The sequence below is a fragment of the Amphibalanus amphitrite genome, unplaced genomic scaffold (genome assembly GCF_019059575.1).
Source record: "Amphibalanus amphitrite isolate SeventyFive unplaced genomic scaffold, NRLGWU_Aamphi_draft 000394F_arrow, whole genome shotgun sequence".
NCBI lineage: Eukaryota > Metazoa > Arthropoda > Thecostraca > Balanomorpha > Balanidae > Amphibalanus > Amphibalanus amphitrite.
The window spans coordinates 221,569-247,420 of record NW_024881888.1 but is presented as its reverse complement, the minus strand read 5'-3'; the positions used below and the strand labels follow the sequence as shown (position 1 = coordinate 247,420).

Sequence of the window (25,852 nt, the reverse complement as noted above, 5' to 3'; positions counted from 1 at the left end):
GGCCATCCGTGAGGCCGTTTCCAACCATACTGCAGTATTTGCATGCTGGCTGCCTGCCCACAGCTGAGGCCGCTCCGGTATCTGAGGGCTTCATCTGGCCAGCAGCTGTGCCAGCCGCCCTGATCTGCAGCTCTCCCGTCTGTGGTGTCCCTGGATCGGCCCCGGATCGGAGGCTGAGGGACGACACGAGGGCGAGGGCGGCGAGGATACCTACTCCTCCCAAAGATGTCGCAATAGGCGGGTCGTGGAGGCGCCGTCCTTATGCTTGTGAGTGAGACTCACATCACTACTTTTAAATAGCACTCGGTCTGTATTCGGTCTGTATTACGTTAGAATAGATTAGGTCTTTTGAAAAAAAAAAAATAGGATAGCTCATGAGAGCCGAGGTCCGAAAGGCCGAAACGACGTGAGCTGAGTGACAGAAGCCAGTTTTTAGCGCCCCAGCTTTTAATTGAGCATTCATAGGCGATAAAGCAGGCCCCGAGCGACATGATGGTCCGTCACTGGCCAGAGCCTCGGCCCGGCCGACGGACCGCCTGACCTTGACAGGATCTCCATCACATGCACCAGTTCACAATCCGCGCCGATTATGCATTTGGGAAAAACGTGAGCGGGACGCAGCTGTGTGGACCAAAGCAGCGCCCATTACAGCACTGTTGGCCGTGAAATGGGCCAGATATCTACGAGATGGGCGGGTCGGGAACGCACGATACACTGATCAACACGCGTGCGCTCTGCCGGGGAGATCTGAGCCACTGGGGACGGCCCGTGGCCCCGTGGGGCGAGGTGCGGCCGAGCTCTGGACGCATGAGCTCTGATCAGATTGCCGGGAGGAATGTCGGCGCTCGGTAAGAATAAGCGGTGCGCCACACTCGTCGGGCAGGCCCACCGCGGCCAAATGCGGAGGTGCTCAGCCGACCAAGGTGATCTTCAAGTCGTAAGCGCGGATTGTGCACCTGTCTGGGAGCTGGCAGTGCGCTCAGGGGCGACAGGGCGTGCAATGTGCATGCAGTGCCGGGTTGCTGTAGGACTGGGAAGTGGCGGTATGTGTCACCATCGTCATCCTGGTATAACCTTAGCTGCTGTGAGGCTTAGACCTAGTCATGGTAACGGTTACGTGTGCAATGTCCATTTATGTGTACGCGGCCTCTACCATTTATGCTATTGTCACTAAATTGATGAGAATTTTTTCCAGGAAAAATAGCATCCATTCGTATCTATTGATGGTCCGTTTTACGACAGAAGTAAATATGTAGGTATATAGGTACATACATACAAACGCCTATCAGCCATAAAACTCAGCCCCGATCTAATTTGTCCAACGTTCCATTACCAGGATACGACGGTGAACAGTCACATACCGATTGTGATTGACCACAGATGATCCAGTTGGCAGCCCTGCAGCAGCTGATGCCGCTGCCATATGGGGCCCAGAGCGAGAGCGTTATCTCTCTGATGATGTGTGTCATGTGCCAGTCAAAGATCAGCTCAGTGACGAGCCGCATTCCACAAAATCACAACACCGTCGAATGCGGGTCACGGTCTCCAAACCATGATCAGATCAGTTATCGACTGGATGCTGTACCCAGTACCTTCGAATCTGCAGATTCTGCACTGAACGAGCTGTCGTCTAAGTAGACATTTGTCAATGGCTTACCAGTTACCTTGCACAGTTCCGCTACCCCGGCCCCTAAAAACAATAGACAGTGAAGGCATACCGAATACATATATCCATGCGTTATCTCGTCAAATGTCCCGTGTCCCCACATGGGTACAGACTACAGGTGGTGAGGTGTATAGCCCTGAACTTGCCCTAACAATCCGTAAGTGAACGTAATAGTCGGAGTCCTTTTTGTTAGTTGTTACCAGAGGCGGATCCAGCTCAGAGTTTTTTTTGGGGGGGGGGCAAACCATAACAATTTATCGATTCTTTCCATGCATCGTCCATAGGCGTAATGTTAAAATTATGCCACTTGGGGGGGGGAAATGCCCATTTTGCCCCCCCCCCTGGATCCGCCACTGGTTGTTACCCATTGAAGTCCAAAAGGATGCAAAGGATGAGCCATGATATGATCAGGTATTGATCAAGGAAACCACCGTCCACCGTCACCAGGTTCAGCCTTCAGGTCAGCGTAAAAGGCAATGACGGGCTTAGAATACGGTACCTACTCGTAGGTAGGCATGTTTAGACGGTTGACGGGCAACGGGAGCGGGACAATGATGCCAGCCATGGCGACGACAGCTTGTGCCCCGAGCCATAGACACTTTTTTGTCCCTGTCCACATATAGTAAGTGTTTTGTCTTGATTTACATCTAGAAATACTCTATCAAGGCGAAAACATCCCGATGCCCATTATTGTTCAGGTTGAGGGTATCAGACCAGTCATAGGAGAATTGGAAAGGAAACCAAGAGTAGAGGAAGAATGCTACCATATCCATTCCTACCAACTTTTTCAAATATGACGAAACTGTTACAGGTGGCGCAAATTTCGCGCGACTATCAAAAAAATAAATATTTCAATTTCTCAGCGACAATGTGACAGTGCGGATGTTTGTTTTCGTGCGTGTCAATGTCGCTATATCAGTTAAAAGTAATGTGTGATTTTTCAAGTTGCAATATGCTGCTACAATTCGCTTGATATATTTCAAAGCACATACACCACTTGGTTCAACGAAAGTCAGGTAAAATAAATCATTTTTTTCCAATGTTTTCAAAATTACAGTTTCATGTTGGTGTAAGCCAGCCCTCATCCTAAGTTCCACCCAAACGAATTTACTGTAAGCAGGTGATTGAAGTAAATACTTTCTATGATTACTTTCTAAAATGAAATGTATATTTCCAGTCTGATGCAGTGTCTGCAGTCTAATATGACTTTGCTTTCCGTAAAAGTTGGGTAACTTTTAAAACAAGTGTTTTTATTTAACAATGTCTTTGAAGACCATCTTTTTCACCCATCAAATCACAAATAATAAACAACATAGTTCACAGCAAATAGCTCCACTTATTTCTGTAACACGTTTTATAAGTGAAATTAGTCCAAATTGAAATGGATGATTGGGCCTGGGTGTTGTATTAAAGGAAATAGTTCACTTTTACATGGGGTTTTTAACTGGATTGGCAGTTTCATAGCTTGAGCTGCTGAGACAGGTGCAAATCAGGAGCTTTTATGGCCCAGTGATCACCCTAGACGAAGATTTTTCCTTTCTCATTCCGTAAAGAGTGCCTTTGCTGAGGAATGCAGCCACGCCATCATCAGCCAATCAGCATGCTGCTTAGAGTCAATCCAGCATGCGTAAATTGTGCGTAAATTTGATTTACGCAATATGATTAACGTGTTATAAGCATCCACGCCTAACATTATTCTATAAAGAATATAGTCCTTCCTCTATTGAAATTTAGAATATAATCCTTTTCATGGGAAAGTTTTATCTTATTTTCTGATGATTTTGAGCAAAAAAAATAATTAATTGTAAAAAGACTAATATCAGGAAAGTGAACTATTCCCTTTAAGTGGTGCTGAATGGATTGGCTGATTGAATTGTAAGCTCATTTAAGTGATAACAATAATGGTAATGAATGCCTACTTGTGAATACAAAGGACTTCCAGATGCTAGTGCTCAGTCAATCAATACATCTATTTTAATTTGGAGCTCCGTGATGCGGAAAGGAACAGTTGGACTATGGAGTGTTGAGATTGGAGAACCAGGTGTTCATTGGCCAGCTGCTCTTTTTTTGTTATAATAGACATAATTAGAGCTGCTTGATTCCATGTTGATGTTATTGATAAGCATGCAATAAGCAATTGCTTATGCATTATTTAGGCATCAGCCTATGTACCTATTTTTCATTTCAATTTGGTATGCTTTTCTCAGAATGTACCTATTAAGCTGATGTGGACTGAAAAGCTGACTCAAGTCTTAAGTTACAGATGGATTCCATGTTTGCTGACACCCTGGAGAACACTGGACTTTTGGCCTCTCTGGATCGGCTGGATCCGGGTCTCTCCAGCTCAACAGGTCACCCAAAGCTCTCAGACTGCATCTTTCTGCTGCCTGCTTCCAAAGGCCATGGATGTGGCACAGTGTCCACCCGCCGCGCTGGCCGCCTGCGACCCACCCCTGCAGCAGTCTCAGTTCCAGCTCCGGGCCCAGCCTCCCATGGCAGCACGCTGTTCGGTGATGACACTCTGTTGCAGCTGGTGAGTGCAGATGACCTGGCTGACAACAGATTGCCGCGGTCCCCCTCTGCTGCCGCTGCCATTGAGACGTCCATGATGCCTCCGCCGCCTGTTCCTCACACCTCATCCAGAGCGGCGAAGCGTGCCAGCCGCGGCGGTGCCAACTCCAGCCGTGGTGGCTCGAACGCCAGCCGCGCCTCCCGGCCCGCCGCCAAACCCGCCAGAGGCCGGCGCCGACGGGTCACCGACAGGTCGCGTCTGATGACCACCCTGGAGTTTACCGCTGTAGGGGACACCAGCGGTGCTGTCCTGGAAGGCAGGACGGCACCAGCGACCTCCACAGACACCAGTGGTGCTGTCCTGGACCGGACTGCGGAGCGGACGACCGCCGGGGATGTCACCAGTGCTGCTGTGGGTCACACCGTGGCAAACGAGACTGTTGGCTGTTTACTCGAGTCTTTCGCTGCCGATGACGGTGCGGGGACCTCCGAGGGTCGGACAGAGTGCGGGGCGGACGGAGAAAAGAGCGGGGAGGAGCGGCAGAGGACGGAGGCGGACACTCTGCTCCTCTCCAGGGACGACTCGCTGTGGACAATGTCTGGTCTGGGGGCGGCCATAGATGAGGTGGAAGGTGCGGCGGCAGCCGGGGAGGCGAACATCACCACTACCAGTCAGACGTCCCAGCCAGCTGCAGAAGGGTCGGTCCGGTCCGACGCCTCTCACCGAGGTGATGTCTCACACCGTGATGATGTAAATGATATCACCAGGGCATCTAGAGGTGACCAGAGAACCTCTGAGGTCAACCAATCCTCGGTGGCAGTGGGATCACGCAATGGTGGTGTGAGTGTTATCACCAGTGCATCTAGAGGGCACCAGAGAACTCATAATTCAGGGGCCAGTACACTACCAGTCGCAGTGAGATCTCCCATCAAGGACGCAAGTCCCTCTCCTGAAGGAGGGGAGGAACAGGTCGTGACAGGGGGAAGTCCCTCACCGCGGAGTGCCATCACTGAGTGGGGACTGCCCGACTGCATTGCTCAGGTAGGTCGGATCATAAGTTTATGGTTGGACGGCCGCTGATCGGCCGCATGTTGTTCTTGGGATTTGAGGCATGGTGACCATTTGTTCATAGAAAAACTGTGTTTCTTGGCTGCCTGTAACTACTTTGTGCATAGCTCTTTGTCCTGTAAGTCCATAATACATGAAGCTCATTTTGCCATACTCACTTTATGTTCGTGAGGGGTGGTACGAGTACAGCAGAGATGCTGTTGTCCTCGACCTTCTGGTTGCTCCCATTTGCAAAAAGAAAAGCGAAGGTTGTTTTCCAGGTAGTTAGACTCTAGATCAAGCACTGGTCCCATGTCAGTTGCCTTGTTTTCGTGTTGCACAGACAGGTACAGCTACATAATGCACCCTTCTGCAGGCCAAACAGAGAGGCGTTGAAAGGGAACAAGGGCTTTCAGTTACATGCTTCAAAATCTTATCATGTAGAACAACATCAGACAAGGCTGCCATGTTTCGAAGCCCCATTTTTCGAGGCCAGACTCGAGTTTATAAACTGCCTCTATTCATCTTCATGGCACCCATCATGGATCCAGCGCTTTAACTCTGTCTCCTACCGCCCCGTCCGTTACAGAACTACATCAATGCCGGTTTGAGCCACTTATACAGCTGGCAGGCCGAGTGTCTGAGGACCGGCGACGTGCTCCACGGAGGGAATCTCGTCTACTCGGCGCCCACATCCTCAGGTGGGTCCGCCACGTGATCGAGCTGGTCTTCGGGCTGGTGGGTCACGTGAGGTGGTTTGCTGGGGATGTGGCAGTCAGGTCAAGGTGACGTGTGTGAATGAAGAGGTGGGCTGGCCACGTGATGGGGCCTGGTTTGATATGTCGGCTACGTTACTTCAAACGTTCTCATCGTGGGGAGATCCCTTGCTGAGTGTGCTAGTCAATGTCATGAAATTGGTGGAGTGCCGAGTCATGTGACTTTTTACGAATTACGATCGTGCCGTCACGTGACCAGCCAGTCGACACGTCCACATGTAGGTCAGTCACATAATGTCTTTAAACTCCGGAATCGGGAAAGAGAGTGTACATTCGTGACCTGAGTTAATCCACAAAGTCTAGCGAAGCCCTTCACTTGTTGCAGGCGCCGTCAAGGCCATATAAAGGCCTTGATAGGGGGCGCTATTATCTTTTTTGTTTATTTGGCTTGGAGACATATTAAACGAATTGCACGTGCCTGCGTCTGACGAGGTACGGGCGGTGATCTAGCTAATTTAATGTTACCCCAGATTCCAGAATGTCTATCGCCGGGAGAGCTAACTGAACTGATGGAAAGGTTTCTTACGGGAAACCTAATTGAGCCCGTTGGAGATTGGTTCTCAGCACATCTTAGTTCTGTTCAACATAGCTCATCTGAACTCTTGAGTACTGGTTAGGGGCTCCAAAAAAAGCAGGTATTATTGACTTGACAATATTGACTTTCGATGTACATTTTTAGCAACAGAGACATTCAAATGTGAGTTTTTTAGGCGTCGTGCATGCCGAATGATAGACCCATCACGTGCGGATTATATTCGCTGGTACCATTTATTTATTTAGTGGGTTTCGTATTAGCAGCTCCACAGATAACAGTAGGCAGTACTACTGCTCCATTCAATACTAGGTACAGGGAAGGCTAAAAAGCGGAACACGCTTTTCCTAATGGGTTCTTAGGCGTCCAGACAGGGCGGTCTGCAATGTAGGTCGTCTGAGATGCTTACTTATGCAAAGCCCTCCTCGCTACATATGTACTTCCTCGTTGACTTTCTTCCTCTCCGCTCTGTCCTTGATTGCCCTGGCTAAGTGAATCCATTGCAATCTGGCCTTCAGATGGCCTTCATGAAACTCTCCGTGTCGATCACAAATGAGTATCCATATCTGATTGTCGCATTTTTGATATACGGCCAGTATACGACTTACTCAAACGGGATGTTTTATAAAAAACTATTGATTTTTCACGATGCGATTATATGTAACGATATTTCACAAATACCGAGCATAACATTTGACGATTTAAATGCCCTCACGTCTGCGATAAGACCTGACATGCATAGTCTCGTGATAAGACGTCTGATCGGTCAGAACGTTCCGCATATATCGGGCCGTGGCTGGGATTTCTCAGTAGCCGTGTGATTCCCCCACCGAGCCAGCTTTCTGGGCTCCTTCGCCGCAGAGGCCTATGTGGTATCGGTAACCAGCCTTGCAGAAGGCAGAGAATGATTACAGTTAAGGCCGCCGTCCACTGCGACGGAATTCCGTCCGGAGTCCGTCCGGAATATCGCCGCATCCGGTCCGGATGCGGTCCGGATGCGGAGAGCTAATAAATGTTTCCTATCACTTATTACCAAATAAAATATTGCAAGTAACCAGCAGCGAATACTCTTGCCATTCTAAGGAAATAATTTCTACTTACTTCATGATGATCGAGTTCCAATTCTTCGTACAATTCACAATGTTTGCCTCCGATACGGCCCCAAACCACGTCTGTTCCGGACGTTCCGGATGCGTTTTCCGCAGGAAAGTTCAACGCGTCGGACATCACTCTTCCGTCTCCGTAGCAACCGCATCCGAAACGCATGCGGAGAGCTGACGGAAAATCAACAGCTGATTGACGTTCGGATGCGGTCCGGACGGAGCGCACACGATTTCCGTACGGACCGGATGCGCCCATAGGGTTCTGTGTTAAATTCCGTACGGACCGCACGCGTTCCGCACAGTGGACGGCGGCCTTAAGACATGCCGGCGAAGTCTCTGCCTACCAGTGAGACATCGCAGCTTTGTTATGGTAGGTATTCCGTCTTCGATGCTAATGACATCCGGGCTCCCGAATTACAAAGTGGTAGCGGGTGTTTGGAAGCACTGACATTAATTGTTAGTCGACTAAGTGTATTGTAGCTACAGCCTAGATTTGCATCAGTCAAGCATAACAGTAAAACGCTGCCTTCGAATGGGCCCTGTGCCTTCACCTCTGAACTCGCTCGAGTCCAATTCTCACCTGTTGGTCTGCAAAGCGAATCATAATGCCCTAGACCTACCGTTTCCAGGCTGGTGTTCAAATGTTAAAAGAGACAGGGAAACGTTATCAGTCTGATATCGGAAATATAAGAATGATGTTTTGTGTTTTGGTAATCTTACGAATTGTCTGCCAATCAGCGTTGGAACTGTGGCCTCTTTCTGGTCCCGTTGATTTATTCTCCGGGTGAGTTAGCCCTGTCCAGCGTTTAGCCTTTCGGGACCCTGTCAGGGCCGCGGTTGCTTTCGCCGCTCGCTCTAGTCGAGATGCAAAGTTGATAGTCACACGAAGCTTATTCAGGGCCCCTGAATAGGTAAACGATTTCGAATTTTAACGTTTCTCCAAAGCGCTATTCTTTCATATTTATCCAAACATTAATAATAACTCTGAACTAGGCTGGTTTGCCTGGCCCGGGTATTTTCCATAACGCGAGTGACGGGGGGGGGGGGGGGGCTATCCAGAGCTCCCCTCCTATCTCCGAAACTACTGGGCCGATCGTCAAACTTCAAACGGCTTCTGATAGCCCTGGAAAAAACTGTCGAACTAAACCTATTTTCATTAACCTCGAGGACACCGATGACGTCACAGGTCAGGTCAAATTAAAATTATCATTTTTGCTTGTTCACAATTTAGGCTCTGACCGCCGGCTGATAAGTCCGATCAGGCTCATTTTTGGTTAACGCTTTCCTTGGTATATGCCTTAGATACTTTGAGGGTACCGAACTTTTACTTCGTATTTTTCAGGTCAAGGCCAGGTCATCCTAGGTTACGAAAATTGTATATCATGTATCGGTCACGTGCCGTATGTTTTATGGTCCATTTTACTCGTAGATTTCGAAAACAATGTCGTCTGTGTCATTTGAGGTCATTTTCAGCTGCATCTACCGGAGGTTAGGTCACTTTCAGGTCAGAAAAGGTCAAATTTTAAAAATGATATTGTTCAATATAAAAGGTGCCTGTCAGATGCAGTTTGACCTGAGGAACACGATGGTGCCATTTATATTGCTGTACGATGTCAAAAATGTACTGAAAATGGTTTTAAAAAATACATAAATGTAAAATTTTGACAATGATACAAATATCATGGCTATTTTTACAGAAATTAGGCTACAACTTGCTAGAGTAGTTTACCAGTGTGTGTTCTATCACATATATTACGGTTTTTCGAAAAATCAAAAACGTTTTGAAAAAAATCAAATAGGGGAAGTTGGGGCAATGCCGGAGTTGGGGCAAAGCCGAAATTCGAGATATTTCGAAAACTGTACGACATGAATGCCACCTGTCAGTGATGCTCTGAATCTTAAGTGACTACAATTATCGCATGTTTGTTACGAGTCGTCATTCGGAAAACTTCGGCTGTGAGGGCGCCAAGAGCGTTTTCAAGGTACGTTTCCCTTGTACTACATGCGCCTTTGAAGCTGCATTTGTTACTCATTATGCTACCGTTTGTCTGGCCAATTCGGTCAAGTAATCTTCAGCATGTCTTTGCATAAGTGTGCTGCCTATTTGAAATTTATACAGCACGTTGAAAAGTAATGGGCCTGCAAATGAAAGTATGGCTGGCTGGGGTAATGCCGAAAACGTGCAATTACGCACGTTAAAGCACGATACGTGGACTTTACTGCTGTAGAATAGCAACGCGTATTTTTAGCCACACAAATTACACTTTCAACCGACACAACGGCCTGTTACCTATAAGGAATGATTTACCTGGCATTTTCTTATTATATCACACAATTATAACTTCCAGTGTGCACCAAGCGTCCTCAAGATCTTAAACGCGTGTCAGCTTTGATGAATTCTGGATAAAGTTTGAGATAAAATGGCAAAACATCATTGTCGGCATTCCCCGTAGATCATTTTTCCCATTTTCGGCTTTCCCCGCAGTCCGGGGCAACGCCGAAAAAGTCACTTCTTTGATATTCTTAGTTTGTATGCTTAACGGTATGCGAATTCATCAAATGCGCCTGGTATGTTTGAAAGGCAAACGACTGGCCTCTCGAATGACGCCAACAAGAATAGCTTATGTTGTCTACGTTGCGTGCTACAGGCGTCAGAAAAAAGTATTCGGCGTTCCCCCAACTTCCCCTATATTTTTTTTTTTTGTAATTGTAAATACATATTTTTCAAAATTATCAAAATTTCGAAAATTCGGGGTATCAGTTGGATAGCTACGTATATTTGTAGTCCACTCATGCAAAGAAATTGGATCTAGCCTTAAAACTGAGCTCTTGAGAGCGTTTGCCGTAATTCAATATTTTGCATCACAATCGGCCGACATGACGTCACTCTGACGTCATTTCTAGCCAAACTATGGTAGCTAGAAAGTTGAAATTTTAACACAAGTTGTCAAATTGATGCGATTGAGTGTGCCGCATGTTTCGTGTTGATCTGTCAAACGGTTTAGAAGATTTAGCCGAAAAACGGGAGGGGGGCTTTGTAGTGCCCCCCCCCAGTCATGCGCGGGTTAAACTCTTCGTGTGACTATTGACTTTGCATCTCGGCTAGGGCGAGTGACGAAAACAGCCGCGGCCCTGAGCAGGTCCCGATAGGCTCAACTCTTGACGGGGTTAACCCAACCGGAGGATAAAACCCCGGGACCAGAAAGAGCCCACAATTCCAACGCTGCGTGAGTGCCAATGCACGACGACACGACACATCCCTAAAATCGCGCCTTGCACTTTGTATTTAAGTTACCCTTACCGGTCTTCACACATTCCTCTCCTCAAAACTCAGTTAAAGGAGAAACCTCACAGCAATTGCAGTGCACGCTGCACACTGCTCAGCTCGGCTGGACAAACACCCCCGGGCCCCAGCCCCCAATATGAATCAGCTAACCCCCGTCGTGACAGTGGTGGGCGCTAACCCGTCTGGATGGGTTCACACGGAGCACCGAAGACGGGGCGACGACCGACCGAAACTAGCGAGAACTGCGCCGCTGGCAGAGAGAAGTTGTCATGGCTGACTTTTATCTGACTTCAGCGTTCCTACATGATACTGCATGATACGACGTGATCGTTATCTTAGGAGGCATTAGAATGAAAGAAGCTGATGGCCATGATTATAAATACCAAGGCATGGTCTAAGTATTCGACTCGAGGTCAATGGCCTGACCTCGATTCATTGCGGTTCTTGACCCGACTGCGGTTCAACTGCGCATGAACGTATGCTCCACTTTTTTATGCTCAAAACTCACTAGGATTACCAGTGCGATTATACATATACATAAGGCCTTCTGTGATCTAAGGATATTATATTTGCTAATGGAAACCCATATGTCTTGTAACCACACTGAAGTCAATGCGTCTCTAAACCCTAACTAATTGACTAGGTTACCTATGTCATCCTTGATGGCATTTTAATTTGTGATTGTGTCGTAGGACATGGCTCGTGTCGCTTTCATCCCACTCTAATTTTTAGGGTTGCGAGTCGTGGTCTCTTCAGCACGTATTTAATTTAAACCTGTTCGCGTCGCTAGTGCGATCTGTAATTTTTAATTGAATTAGGTGATCCACGTCACCAGATCACTTTCGCAATATATAGCTTACTTTTACTAATGACATTCGTTTCTGCAATATCAAGGACGATAGAACTCAATGAGGTGTTGTGGTTCGGGGTCACCTAACCTGCCTTGAACACGGAGTCCGTGCCGTGTGCCAACCTCGCGGGTTCTGTAGCTTGCCACCAGTCCATGTTACGAAAGTCTCGAGGGGCCTTGCTTTGCCAGGTGTCTGTTTTGGCGGGCCGGTGGGGGTGGCATGTCGCAGCTACCTGCCGCTAATCCTGTTAGTTATCCCGTGCCGGCGATATGCAAGCCACTGAGAGTCGCCCAAGAGGCTTTCTAAGGTGACAGATTCTGTCGGCCCCGTCACTGCAACGAGCTCTGCATATGCACATGCATCGTGCTCGGATCTTGTGCAAGGTCGCTGGCATTCTAGGATTGGAGGGGGTGGGACTGCCTTGGTCAAGTGTGGTGCTAATGCCTAGGCAATAAACACGTTTACTGATTATGTGCCATCGGCGATGTCAGCTCGATTGTATTTGCTGGCTGGTGAGGTGACAGTGGTCTGGACCAAGATTACTTTCTGTCTGGCCGGATTACACCGCATCTGGCTGCCTTTTGAATGGCCCCAGGGACCCTGGGCGATGCCCTAGCGGTGGTGGTGGCGCCGGGCGACCCGTCACCTCCACCCTGGTTATCGGGGTAGGTAGATGGGTCTCGCCCTCAGTCTGTCCTGCGGGGTTACCAGTCCGGACGCCGTGTTTTACCCAGCCCATAGCGCTGCATACTTGCCAATTTTCAGCACAGTTTTCGTATGCAGGACAAACAACTTGGCATGCGAAAGGCCTTGATGCATCAACAGAATTGATGATTAATGAATATGTTCAGCCATGCTCAGAAACATCACAAAGTGATTATTCAAGTAATCAATATATGTAGAAGGTTCGACAAATACCAAAATGTTTGACTGCATATGCTTCCGAGAATCGAAAACGTAGTCGCCGACTGTTTCGTGGCTCGTGTTGCGCAGAAGAGAATATTTGTATCCGCCAAGGCTGGTCTCCGACTCTGATCTCAGTTTTTTTTTTCTGAGGCAATATTGAATCAAATTCAAATTCTATGACCTTTTTAGACGCATCTTTTCCATATGGAATGTGAGCGTTAGACCAGAGCGCCGGTAAATGAAGCACAATCAAAGCTGGAAATGTGACCATTCGATGCTGTGCTATGCCTTCCTGTACTAACTCGCTTCGATCACCCAGGCAAGACACTGGTGGCAGAGATCTTGCTGCTGCGCCGGGTGGTCTCTCAGAAGCGCAAGGCCATCGTGGTGGTGCCGTTCGTCAGCTTAGCACGTGAAAAGACGCTCTACCTGCAGGTGAGGAGGCGGGCGGGATGCAGAGTCATACTTGTAGTCAGAGTCGGTAGTGCAGCCTGCTGGTGACTCCCCACTGCCCGTTGACTACAGTCCACTGATCGCTCATTATAGTTTTAAGTGTCTGCCAGTGATCGGGTACAAGCTGCCGTCTACGTGCCGTCATACATAGTGATCTACAGTGCGCTGTCATCAAAATACGCTGACTTACCGAGTAAAAATGTCGAACAATTCGATGTTCTAGGTGCTTTTTGTGGCAACCTTTTTAATCGTCGCTGGTAATGTGCCGATACATGTTTAGCCGCACCTATGGATGTGCAATAAAATGCATATTTCGACGGGTGATACATTGACCGTCGTCCCGAATCAAGGCCAAATTCATGATCATGTTACCATAATTTAATGTCCCTTCTACTCTACCTTTTGCGAGCAAGGTCCCCCTATGACATTTGCCCTTGGTCTTCTCCGCTGCGCTGTTACAAGGTTTGGCACTGCCGACAGTCTCCCTGCCGAGTGTTTGTTGATACTATCGCCCGTGTTTGGTTCCATTATTTCATCATGTATCTCATTTCAATTGCATGGCCGTGAACCTGTCCTTGATGACTGATCCGGCCAAGGCCCCGCTTCTGGAAGGAAAGGGTAGTGCTCCGTGGCTCTGGAGAGGCTCCCGCTTCCGGACCTTGACCCTCACAGGTGTTGCTAGTCGTGACTCTTGGCGATTGGAAGGCGTTGAACGTTAGCAGGGATTTACCTGCCTCGCCCTGGTCTGCACCGACGCTTCCGTTCCGTGCCTCCTCTGTTTTTGTAACTGTTGTTTCCCGCAAACTATCGATAAAATCTATTTATAATTAATCAAATTACAATCTTCTGTCGTTTTAATGGGATATAACGATGTGGCAAATTTGCTAATGAGCTAACACAGACTAATAAATTACTCCGCTTGCAGTACTTTACGATTCTTTCGACCTAGAGATCCGCGATCGTCAAATACGAACACCATCCTCAGACAATTCACGTCAGGAAGTGGTCGTCCTTGAGCATAAACTCATCTCACGGAACATTTCACAAGGTCGACGTCAGTTTGCTGACAGAAGTCGGGGCTTTTTGTTTTCTTTACGGCAATGAAGGTTTCCACTGGCTGAACTTCACCAGAAGACGCATTTGAACGGCATTTGTTGTCATCCATTTGCCTTAGTGCGTCATCTTGACTGAAAGTTGGCCCATTCGACCGCCATAATTCTGAGACCCGTGATGTATGGACGATATGACTGACATCTCTGGCGTTGTCTCGACATCTCCGTCCGAGCTCGTGATGGTCGGCTTATCCGTGCACATGCCATTCTTTAGTTCCTTTTGAGATTTCGTCTCCAGTTGCGGAGATAAACCGTCTGTGATATTCCTCTCACCGCCTCATGCTAAGCTGTGCAGTGAGCAGCTAGTCTCTGCCCGTGGATGTGCGTCTGAGACTGGATTCACTTACGTCAGAAAAACTTTGGGAGCGGATGAATACGTACCTGCTCGGTTTTTCTCACGGATATCCCGTTGTAATATGCTTACGTACCCTCTATTTTCGACATTGCTGAAGGACAGTGGTGTGGGTGAGCCCCGCATCCTTCTTCAGATAGTGATCCGTTCAGCCACCCCCGTTGTGCTCACGCGACTCTCACCAACGTTACTTTCCCTACCACACACTGAGACACGCCCATCCCGAAATGGAATCAGATCTCCCTCCCGCACGTATCAACGGCGAGAGTGAGGCACCGCTCTGTGAAGGCGGGTGCGTTCTAACATGCGATGGCGTTGAGCTAGCGTGCGCTTCGGCAATCGTAATTACGGCTTTGAGAGATGCGCTTATAGGGCAAAATGTGGAGTCTTACTGTCAGGAGTGATGGCAAAGCCGGAACTTGGTTTCACTTCGTGCCGTATCAAATCATGAGTTGTCTGATAAATAGCCGCGTTTTGACGTAACGCGATGACCGCGTGGCAGCACTATTGCTCACATTGATTTTCGCCGCTGCTGTATGAGCTCTGAAAAGTTATCCACCTGACAGGAACGTTGATAAATATTACATCACCCTTATCTATCGCATAGGAATGACTGTGGATCTCAATGTTCATTTGTGCACGTGATATTAGCGTTTATCGTAGCTATTCTGACAAACGTCTGCCTGACATTTATACTCTTACACTCGCAATTCTTCGCTGAACAGAGCGTCTGTGACGGCTCCGGTGTGCGCGTGGACGGCTTTTTCGGGAGCCAGGCGCCCCCGGGCGGCCTCCAGAAGGTCGACGTCGCCATCTGCACCATCGAAAAGGCCAATAATCTCGTGAATAGGTGGGCATTATTGCATGATGTACTAAGCCGATTCAGCGGTTGAGGGCGGTGACTGGTGTGAGTCGCAATTGATTTGGCATTGCTTATTTCCATCACTCGTGTTGCTTCATTCAATCACAACATCGTAAATCGAAATCATAGATGTAAATAACTTTGTCCATTTTTCACTGCAACACACAACAGCCAGTGCAGATAGCTATGTTTGTATAATTACACCATTTTTTATTCACAGCGAACATGGGGATTGGCTTGTGTCGTACGCTCATTCACTGTTTGGACCTCTCATCCGCCCCGACAGACTGATGGAGGACGGGTGTCTTCACCGGGTGGGCTGTGTTGTGGCCGACGAGCTGCACCTTCTGGGTGACCCGCGCAGAGGTTACCTGCTGGAGGTGCTGCTCACTAAGCTCCTCTACATGAACCGTCGCCTGGACAGGTCTGTCGGGAACCGGACGGGCCCGTACGGGGTGCCGTGATCGGAAACTGTGGGCTGTTTTTGTTAGAAATGTCATCTCACGTTTTAGTTGGACCAGACCAGTTGGAATGCGATCCGTTCCCTCTAGCTACGATACCTATCGCATAGTCATGAGTCATTGCCCTCTTGAACGCCAAAGAACGCCACATCTTTAAAAAGTTTCCACCACCAGCTTAAGTCCATTATTACACAGAAGTCTGACAGCCTTGCCGTCTGTCTGTTCATGGGCGGCGATTGTCTCTGCAGTCGCCCCCTTCCCCTACCAACGCCTCCACAAAAAATCACCATTATCACGTGTGCCTGCTCCTTCTCCAGCGGTTCGGAGCGCCGGATCCAGTTGGTGGCCATGTCGGCCACTCTGCCCAACCTCGGCGGCCTGGCCGGCTGGCTGTCGGCGGCTCTGTACGTCACCGAGTTCCGACCTGTGCCGCTGCAGCAGTTCGCCAAGCTGGGTGGCACCGTGTATGATGAGCGGCTGAGGCCCGTCAGGCCGGTGGACGCCGCGCTGGGATCCGGGGTGAGTGAGGGGTAAAATCAGGGAAATTTGGTAATGAGAAAGGGGGGACACCGATAAAATCCGGGATCGAAGTGATGTGTAACACCGAGCGAATTTGGAGTGTTTGAAGGAGGGGTACATTGGAAGAATTTAAAGTGAATAGGGCATTAATTCTCCCGGGGAGAATCTGGGGTGAGGTAGGGACTACACTGAGTGATTCTGGCGTAACTTAGGGGTCACACCAGACAACCATAGGATAAGTGAGGTGTTACACCGAGCGGCATGGGATCATACCGGTGACTTTTAGGTGCGGGGCTAGTCGGTAGCTCTGGGTAAATGTGGTGGGGAGAACCTCATACTACTCGGGACTGGTTTCCAAGAATGTTACGTCCCAGTTCCATGTGGTATTTAACCGACGCTCGTAATTAATTGAGCCATTGCTCAACTCGATTGTGCGGTTAGGCTAACTTGAATAGTTGCAGTTGGCCGATGCGTCATAATTCCATCATCTACCACTGGTTTAGCCGGTTTGATTGCGATAAAATACCCTTCATTGTTTAATTCTCGCTGCTTTGGTATTCCACGCTATGTTTATTATTCCACGTTATATTTATAGATTGAACTTTGCGTGTTGGTATAATAGCATACGTGTTAATTGCACCTTTTCTTAGTAAGCAGCCTTAAGCCCGGTTCTGACTGCCGTTTTTCGATCGTTTGGTGGATCGTATGGTGATCGTATCGTGATCGTATGGTGATGGGATGGGGATCGGCACGCCCGTTTTCCGATCGCCGCGATGGTAATCGTATGTGTGCAGTGAGAACCGGGAAACTACGTGACTGTGCGCGTCGTTCGGTAGCGGCAGATCGTACGTCGTAGTGCGTTCCGTCGAAAGATGGATTGAGTTTATCTTTTGTCTTGATCGTATCGTAGGTTGACATCGTGTGGGGAACTCGCTGTGCTGCGCGGCTTTTCTTGCTGCTGTCTTGTGGAAGGTTTGTGCGTTTGTGCAACATATTTATTTGATATAACTTATCTTATTAGTAGCATACTTTATTTAAATAAGCTTGATTGACATACTTATAATCAAAGTAGGTACTTCCACTTAGAAGATACCATACGAAAAAATCATTGTTTCGCTCAGGTGCGTCAATTACCTACATCAAAGTATTAATTTTATTGCACGAAAAAGCCTTACCCGATAATGTTAATTTGATACTTAAATTAAAGAAATATTTTAACTACCTACATTTAACCTCTTTTTAAGTCTGAAAAGTATTAATTTCCCTCTTCATAGATCTCGTCCCGTTCATGGCGGCCAATCAACGCGCTTCCCCCAGATGACGTCATCTGTGCGCCTGCGCTCTGCCGATCCGGCAAGCCTCGCGGTGACCGGCGATTTACCAGCGACACCGGAGGTGGCAGGAGGTGGTACATAGATATTTTACCAATGAATTTCTGTCAATTTCAACGAACCGATTTTCAAGAAAACCGATGCACAGCATTCACAATACTCACTTTTAGGTTGTAGGTTACTTTCCAGGACAATTTGACATGATTTTCTATTTTTCCACGCATTTTCAAAATTGCGTACCTTCCACGGCCGAGAATGGTTTCCGCCGCCATGCTGCTCCAATCAAGCCGAAATGTTGATTAACTTCACGGAACAGTCAGACCCGACTATTCAAACTAAATTATTGAATTAGAGAGCTGTTTTAAACTACATTTAACGTCTCTTCAAGCGTAAAAAGTATTTATTGCGTTCTTATCTATCACCGCCGGCAGTAATGGCGGACGCAGACTCCCACACGATACGCACCAAGGCCATATAACCATCAGGGTTACCAACGGGAATTTTTCTAAATCCCAAGATCGCCGCGCGAATTTCCCAAAATCGAGCTCCATATCCCAAGGTCGACAGGATCAAAGCCCAGTGTGCATCCCAAGGTCTATAGAAACCAAATATAGAGCAAATAAAGTGTATTTGACGTATTTTCAAATCTTTGGTTGACTAAATAAATCAATATCGTTAACATACCTTGCATTCGGCACAGTTACACACGCAGGCATAGGTAGGTACAGAGACACAGCAAGTTACCTGTCTGGGTTTTACGAGTTGAAGCATGATCCGTCGCAGTGGCGGATCCAAGGGGGGGGGGGGGCAAAATGGGCATTTGCCCCCCCCAAACGGCATAATTTTAACTATGGACGTTAATTATGGACGCCTATGGACGATGCATGGAAAGAATCGATAAATTTTATGGTTTGCCCCCCCAAAACTCTGAGCTGGATCCGCCTCCGATCCGTCGGGTGTCACAATTCGCAAACAGGCGGCCAGGCCAGGTGTTAATCGACGCGGAAGCCACTGGGTATTTCGCTAAATGCCTCACTTGAGAGCTGAGACGGGAGAAACAAAGTGAAGACGCGTCAAATAAGGATAACTTATTCGTGCTTCGTTGGTTGCTTGGTAAGGTACAGTGAAACCAAACGAAAGAACGCTCGGTTGTGTTCGTCCAAAAAGGACGGTTTACAAAAAACAAACAATTAAGTTGTGTTAGATGTGTTCCTGATTCCTTTGTTTGGTCTTTATTAATACTTTTCCTTTTTCCAATGATTAAAAAAATGTGCTAAAATTAGCGGGAGTCGTAAGCTCGGGACAAATCCCAAGGTTTGCTGTTGAATCCCAAGGTCCCAAGGTCGGGTTCAATATCCCAAGATCTTGGGACAAATCCCAAGCTTTGGTAACCCTGATAACCATACGCACGATGCATATTTACGTCTGGACAACGAGTTGCGTTGGAGAGGCCGGAAATAGTGGCGATTTTAGGACCGCAAGAATGGACCGTCATTGGAATGATTCTTTTTTAAACCGTGCACTGTTTTCGGCCGGAATTTAATTGTTACTACAAAATATTTTGTAATCACGTTTCCACCAATAATGAATGCCATCAGGGCTAAATTTTTAATACTATTGCATTTTGTCAAGAAGCATATAGTGCTGTTATATTGCAGTTTTAGCGCGTTTGTTACAAAATATGAAGCCAATAAGCGTCAGTGCATCATCAACAGTGCCAGAAGTTAACTTGAGGGAAAGCTATGCTAATTGCTCTTGTCCATCCGCTAAAATTTATTAAATATTTTGCTTTGTGTATTCCAAAAGGAGAGGAAACTATTTCATTTGTGCCTTCATGTCAGAATTGAAGGTGGACCATTAAATTTTCAACGCAGTTTACAAACAAGCATTTGGTCTTTCTCGTTTATAAGCAGTGGCTAAGAAAAGGTTGATCAATCCTGAAGTTCAGTCATCGTACCTCAACTTGGCAGCAAGATCCCCAAAGGACAGAGGATATATTGTATACATGTCCTGTAAATCAAAACAAACAAGCATTTGGTCTTTCTCGTATATAAGCAGTGGCTAAGAAAAGGTTGATCAATCCTGAAGTTCAGTCATCATACCTCAACTTGGCAGCAAGATCCCCCAAGGACAGAGGATATATTGTAAACCTGTCCTGTTAATCAAAACATTTTTGTGCCTTCAAATGCTTAAGTTATCTGTGGTGTGTTCGGAGTTAGGCTATATGGCCGTTTTTGTTGTATGTTTATGTGGAGATTGAATATAACTGTGACCCTGTGCTTGTTTGTATACTTATGGTCAAACAGGGAACAGCACATTCACATAACATACTCACCTAGCACCTAACTCATAGCTGTACCCTGCAGGATCTGTACTTGTTCATGTCTCGAGCATTAACAAAGCACTAAAGTAGCTTAGTAATCATTTCCCACATTTTCTGAGCATCTAACATGACATACAGCAGTGCAGAGCAGCTTCAGAGAAGAAACACTTTAAATGCACAGACTCACACCAGCCACCCAATGAGCCAGTTCCTCAGTTGACTGTTTCCCTGGACACAGCTTGGCAATGTGAGCTAACTTTTGGCAAGTTGAAGGTTAGCAGGTAAGATTGAGTTAGGGTGTGTAGTGTGTACCTACCTATAACTGGGTGCTACTGCCATGCAGGTCCTGGGTAGGCTGCAAATATGTGTGATGATTGAGATTAGGTCAGCTGTCAGGTTAGTCAGGTTCAGGTATGCTCATTGCTCAGGTCACATTTTTATGGACATTTGGCAAATTAAAAAAACTAACAATCTGATCTAAGCTAACCCGACTAAACATCCACAACTACTGACTATAGGAACTGAGCACCTACCTACTTGTGCCTACATCTCATACCATGTCAAAGTAGAGTTCCTTGGTCGCTTGATGGAAGATTACCCTCAGTACTTTTTATCCCAGCCCTGTGAAGAAAACTAATACTTCTAAGCTCTGAGTCACTGCTGGCCATCCACAGGAAGAAACGCTGAGACTGAGAGCTTTGCCATTGTATATTATCACGAATGACAATGAACACATAATATGATCACATCGTTGCATGGATTGTCACATTGACAATTTTACTACAATCCTTTTTTCAAGAAATACAGTGATGATGATTAACATCAAAATCAACATTAAGTGGATTTAGTGATCCAAGCTTTCTCCTCCAGTAGCAATGGAATGATCGCATGTTTCATTTGCCAGACACTGAGTACCTGATGCACATTACAATCTGCATGCATCTAAGCATAGTAAAACTGCCCAAGTCCATTCATTCTAGATTTTAACTTGATAGTTAGCACTAATTTATCTTGCTGTTGTAAGTTATCATTCAATATTCATACCAATACATCAATATGCGCTCATCAGTCAACATTTTCTGGCATGATCCTGCTCAGCGTGCTCTTCAGTATTGCTCCAAGGTCTGCAATATTATAGATTGTTTTTGAACAATAAGCTCTTTTAATTTTACTTTTTCTTGCTGATATATGAGCCCGATCAACTTGCGTTTATCAACCAAAATTTCATAACTTGTTCAACTTGATATTGATATTGCTCAGTAGTCAGGACCTCTGTCAGCCTCCTGGATACTTCAGATTGTTTTCAGTCAGCATGCTTCTTAAATATGATATAAGTCAATCTTAAGGGATTCAAAACATCCAACAAAACGGCGTACAAGAGCAAGAAAACCACCAGATAAACTAAAAAAATGGCCTTGGAACAGAGGCAAGTGGTGCTCCATTTGTTTGTTTACAATGATTGTAGTGCTGATGTATTTTTAGGACTCTGAACGTCGGCTTATAAAAAAATGAAACGTTTTTACAAAAGTTGTAAGGCAAGTAATATTTATCTGAAAGAACTAAAATATTCAAAAGCCAAACACTATGAAATACATGAATCGGAACGAAAAAGTAACCCAAAAATCCAGCCTAATCACCGGCTCCTAAAACTGCAACACAATCAGCACTTTTCCCCGCAACTCGTTGTCCAGACGTAAATATGCACGCACGATTCGCACGATACGATCTACCAGTTACCAGATCGTATCGGGCCTAGAGATTTTTATCTTTTTCCGCCAGCCACGCTCACCATACGATCACCATACGCTTACCATCCGCTCCGATCGATTTCGGCAGTCAGAACCGGGCTTTAGCGTGTTTTTGGGCTCATTTATGCAAAATATGCTACTTACGATACCCTGCCCGTGACCTAATATTTACATATTATATCTTTTCCTGAACATGAACTCTGGCATGGCATTTCCGTCTTTTCCCCTCGTAGTGATGGACGTGATCCCATTCTTGATTTCGCTTTTCCACCCTTTGGCGCTGTTGTCCGTGACTCATCCCTTCTACTCAAGGGACGATGCTTATGCCGTGCAATGCTTTCTCACCGTCTTCCATTTTCAGAGCGACCCCAAATTGATGTTCGCTTGTTATCTTGTTGTTCTCATAGCAAGTCACTTCTAGTCTACCCTTAAACTGCCATATTTTCGAGTGTGTGGCATTGCCCTGCGCCCCTGCCCTCTGCAGAGTGACCCGGACCTGGTGCTGGAGCTGGTGCTGGAGACGGTGACGGCCGGACACGGTGTCCTCGTGTTCTGTCCCACCAAGGCCTGGTGCGAGCAGCTGGCCGTCAACGTGGCCGCAGAGTTCTGCCGGCTTGGTCAGTGGCGGGACTGTCGAGTTATGTTGGGGGGATGGTGGGGGATGGATAAGAGGACTGAGTTTGTAGGCTTGGTTGGTAACGAGATGCTAGTGTTACCAAGTTCTGTAACGGACCATTGATATCAGATCAGCTCTTAATGTTTGACGTTTTGTGGTTGGGTGACTCATTAACTATGTCCGCATCTGATATTGCTACTGGTTTTGGCAACAGCTAGCTGGATCGCTATCTCATTTGCATAGTTTGTCGTATCAGTAAGAATTCAGCCCCACCTGCTGCTACCTTTCACTCTCTTACATGCCCCCTGCTAACTGTTCCCGCCAGGTCACCCGGGCCGCTCGGACCTGACGGCCGGCCAGCAGCGTTCGGCCACCGCCCTGCGCCGTCTGCTGATCCCAGAGCAGTTACAGCAGCTGCTGGACGACCTACGGCGCACCCCGGCCGGGCTGGACCCGGCGCTGGCCCGCAGCATCGCCTTCGGAGTGGCCTTCCACCACGCTGGTAAGTGCAGCTGAGGGGAGTTAGGTGTGGAGAGTGGACCGGTCGCAAGTGGTGGGTGTCTCTAGGTGTTCAGAGGGAAAGGACCACAAGGGAATACCGAGGGTTTGCGGGACGTAAGTGGGACAACCAGCGCCAGACAAAGGGAGGTGTCTCACTCCATGATAAAAAGCGATAACATGTCACCGATAGATCTGATAAAAGTTCTACTGGCTCTGATAAGAGTGTCTTTTACGCAGACAGAGGCCCCGTCGCAGGTTATGTTCCCCGAACCGTGAACAATACTCGTCTTTGTCAGACTCGTCTTTGTCAGCATCCGCTCGCAGTCCCGCGATGTACTGGGGCCTCACCGGGCGGGAGGAAAACCCGAGCGTCCGGGGGCGGCGGCTGCCACGGGGCGATCGTGCGGGCTGAGCAGCCGACCGGAACGGAACCCAGCACGGATATCGAGCGTCAGGACCGGATCCGGTGGGCGCGCGGGGAGTTGGTATGGTAGACACGTATTGTGAGCGCTGGGGCACTCACGGTCACTGTCTTCTGCTCTGTCGTCACCGGATGTGCTCCAATGGAGTAATTAACTCGAGATGGAGGTGGGCGGCCTAGATCTGACAACAGGTCAGTTGATGGTGCTGCGCTCTGATGCGGCAAGCGTAACCCGACGAATTTCTGTATTTGTGACACGTGCTTTCGTGCTTCCGGTCATGCTTATCAATATCCGTGTTTTATCCCGTGCCTGGTATCCTGTGATGTGGTGCTTGGGTCTGTTTAGTCAGTCCTGTGTTTTATGATGTCCCATGTCCTCAATGACGTCGCAGTCCTGCGCCGTATGTTCCATATCACGTGCCCCGGGTCCCGTGTGCATTGTTTTGTTTCGCTCACTCATGACAGTGCTCCCTACTGATCTATCGCCATGTCCCTCCCTGGCCCCCTATCCCCTGTTCTAATGACCCCGCCCCTCTGACTGGCACCGCTCCTTCCGCCAGGTCTGACTGTGGACGAGCGCGACCTGCTGGAGCTGGCGTTCCGGAGCGGCACGCTGCGAGTGCTGGTGGCCACGAGCACCCTCAGCTCGGGCGTGAACCTGCCGGCACGCAGGGTGATCGTCCGCTCCCCGCTGCAGGGAGGCGCCCTGCTCGACCTGCTCACCTACAGGCAGATGGCCGGACGGGCGGGACGCACCGGCACCGACACACACGGTACGGTGGTGACAGGGACGGTACGGTGATGGCAGGGACGGTACGGCAGTGGCACTTATTGCACAGCATCGATACTGATCATGGTAAGATCATGGTACGGTAATGGCAGGTACGGTAGGTAGGTACGATGATGACAGTTACGGCGCATCAATGACAGGAACGGTACGACGATGACGAGGACGGTACGGTGGGCATTGCAACGGCACTCGCGGTATGGTGCTGAGGCCCGATATGACAGGGACACTCATGGTACGACGCCGATATACATGTTAACGACGCTTACACTACAAATATGGTACGACAGACGTCATGGTACGACAGTTACACAAACAAGGAGACACTGAGGCACAAATGGTAGACACCGAGACACATGGTACGACACTTACACTAACAATAAGACACTGAGACACATGGTACGGCACTTACACTAACAAGGAGACGCTGAGGCACAAATGGTACAACACCGAGACACATGACACGATAATATCACGAAGATGCGACACAGGCGTAGACCTTCTTTAAAATCTCCAATCTCTTCTAATCAATCAATTTACGATTTGAATAACATAGTAACCGTTTTACCCTGCTTTATCTGGCCTTGGTGCACGTCTTATATGCCTTGACATTTTTATTCCCGCTAGAAGGGCAAACGTGATAGCTCACGTCATTTAACCTTTGATGTAATCTGACATTTGAAACGATGCCGGAGGAATCGCGATCGAGAATTCTCTTTATATTTTAAAGTTCGATTATTAGGAAGATCTAAGAATAGAATCATTTTAGGAAGGTCTAAGAATAAAATCATTAGTATTGAAATCCCCCGAAAATGTAAACATTAAACAAGCTTTCACCTTGGTCGTGGATGAGAGATGAATTATTTCCCTTCCATGCTACCAAGGGTTATGTTTTTGGCTTGAGTCCTGTATTTTGATTGGTGACTAAGTGCTATGTGCGTTTATCAAAAAGAGGAAGCCAGTGTAGTGTAGTTGTAGAAAGCCTTGTCATATTTTATTAATATGTATTTGACGCCATATGTGAGCAGCACTTACAATTTCGTAATAATGTCATTTTACATTTTATTATATTCTGTATGAAAAGAAGCAAGATTTATATTTGTGATCGGTGCTTGTGAATGTAAAAATGTTGATCATTGTAATTTTTTTCTATAACGGCATCTGCTGACGTGACATTTGGCGGAACGAAATCATGTTTTTTTCCTCGCTTTAGTAGCTAGTTTTTTTTTCTTCTCTCAAATAGAATGTATTAAATCAGTTATTAAGCATCAAGTCGATTAGCTCCGATCTGAATAGACAGTACGACCTTCTATTTTCTTAATTATAGCGCCCATTAGGTACTGCAATTGAACCTTTTGATAGTATCGCTATCAGGGCTCTATCGTAGTGATAGCTCCGCTTCCAAATGTTTGTCTTGCTTCTTTATTTTAGAATTGGTGTACCGCAAAAGATAACTGTACGTAGCCAACGATAAGGGTTCAAGGCTTGGCTGGTGTGTCCTTGGCATTGCTGGGTATGGGATAGCTCTCTTATGTTTGCAGTCGGTGTTTCCATATGTAGATGATCTGATGAGCTGATATGTTCAACACGAATTATGTAATTCTCCCATTTTTCTCAGCTGGTTATCAGTCTCTGCCACGGGTCGTTTTTGTTATGTCTAGTATCATGTGTTCACGTTTGTCCGAGA

At 47.3% G+C, this 25,852-nt stretch overlaps 1 protein-coding gene across 1 annotated transcript in view; it reads left to right on the top strand.

Moving 5' to 3' along the window:
• The first annotated feature begins 2,544 nt into the window (after positions 1-2,544).
• Positions 2,545-25,852, top strand: part of LOC122390377 (DNA polymerase theta-like) — a 119,716-nt gene continuing 96,408 nt past the window's right edge. The window contains exons 1-10 of the mRNA XM_043383270.1: positions 2,545-2,682; positions 3,924-5,219; positions 5,815-5,926; positions 12,999-13,114; positions 15,322-15,446; positions 15,745-15,882; positions 16,237-16,438; positions 22,325-22,457; positions 22,782-22,958; positions 23,939-24,151. Of these exons, the coding sequence (XP_043239205.1) occupies positions 3,930-5,219; positions 5,815-5,926; positions 12,999-13,114; positions 15,322-15,446; positions 15,745-15,882; positions 16,237-16,438; positions 22,325-22,457; positions 22,782-22,958; positions 23,939-24,151 (2,506 nt within the window). The 5' untranslated portion in view covers positions 2,545-2,682; positions 3,924-3,929. The remainder of the gene's footprint in view (positions 2,683-3,923; positions 5,220-5,814; positions 5,927-12,998; positions 13,115-15,321; positions 15,447-15,744; positions 15,883-16,236; positions 16,439-22,324; positions 22,458-22,781; positions 22,959-23,938; positions 24,152-25,852) is intronic.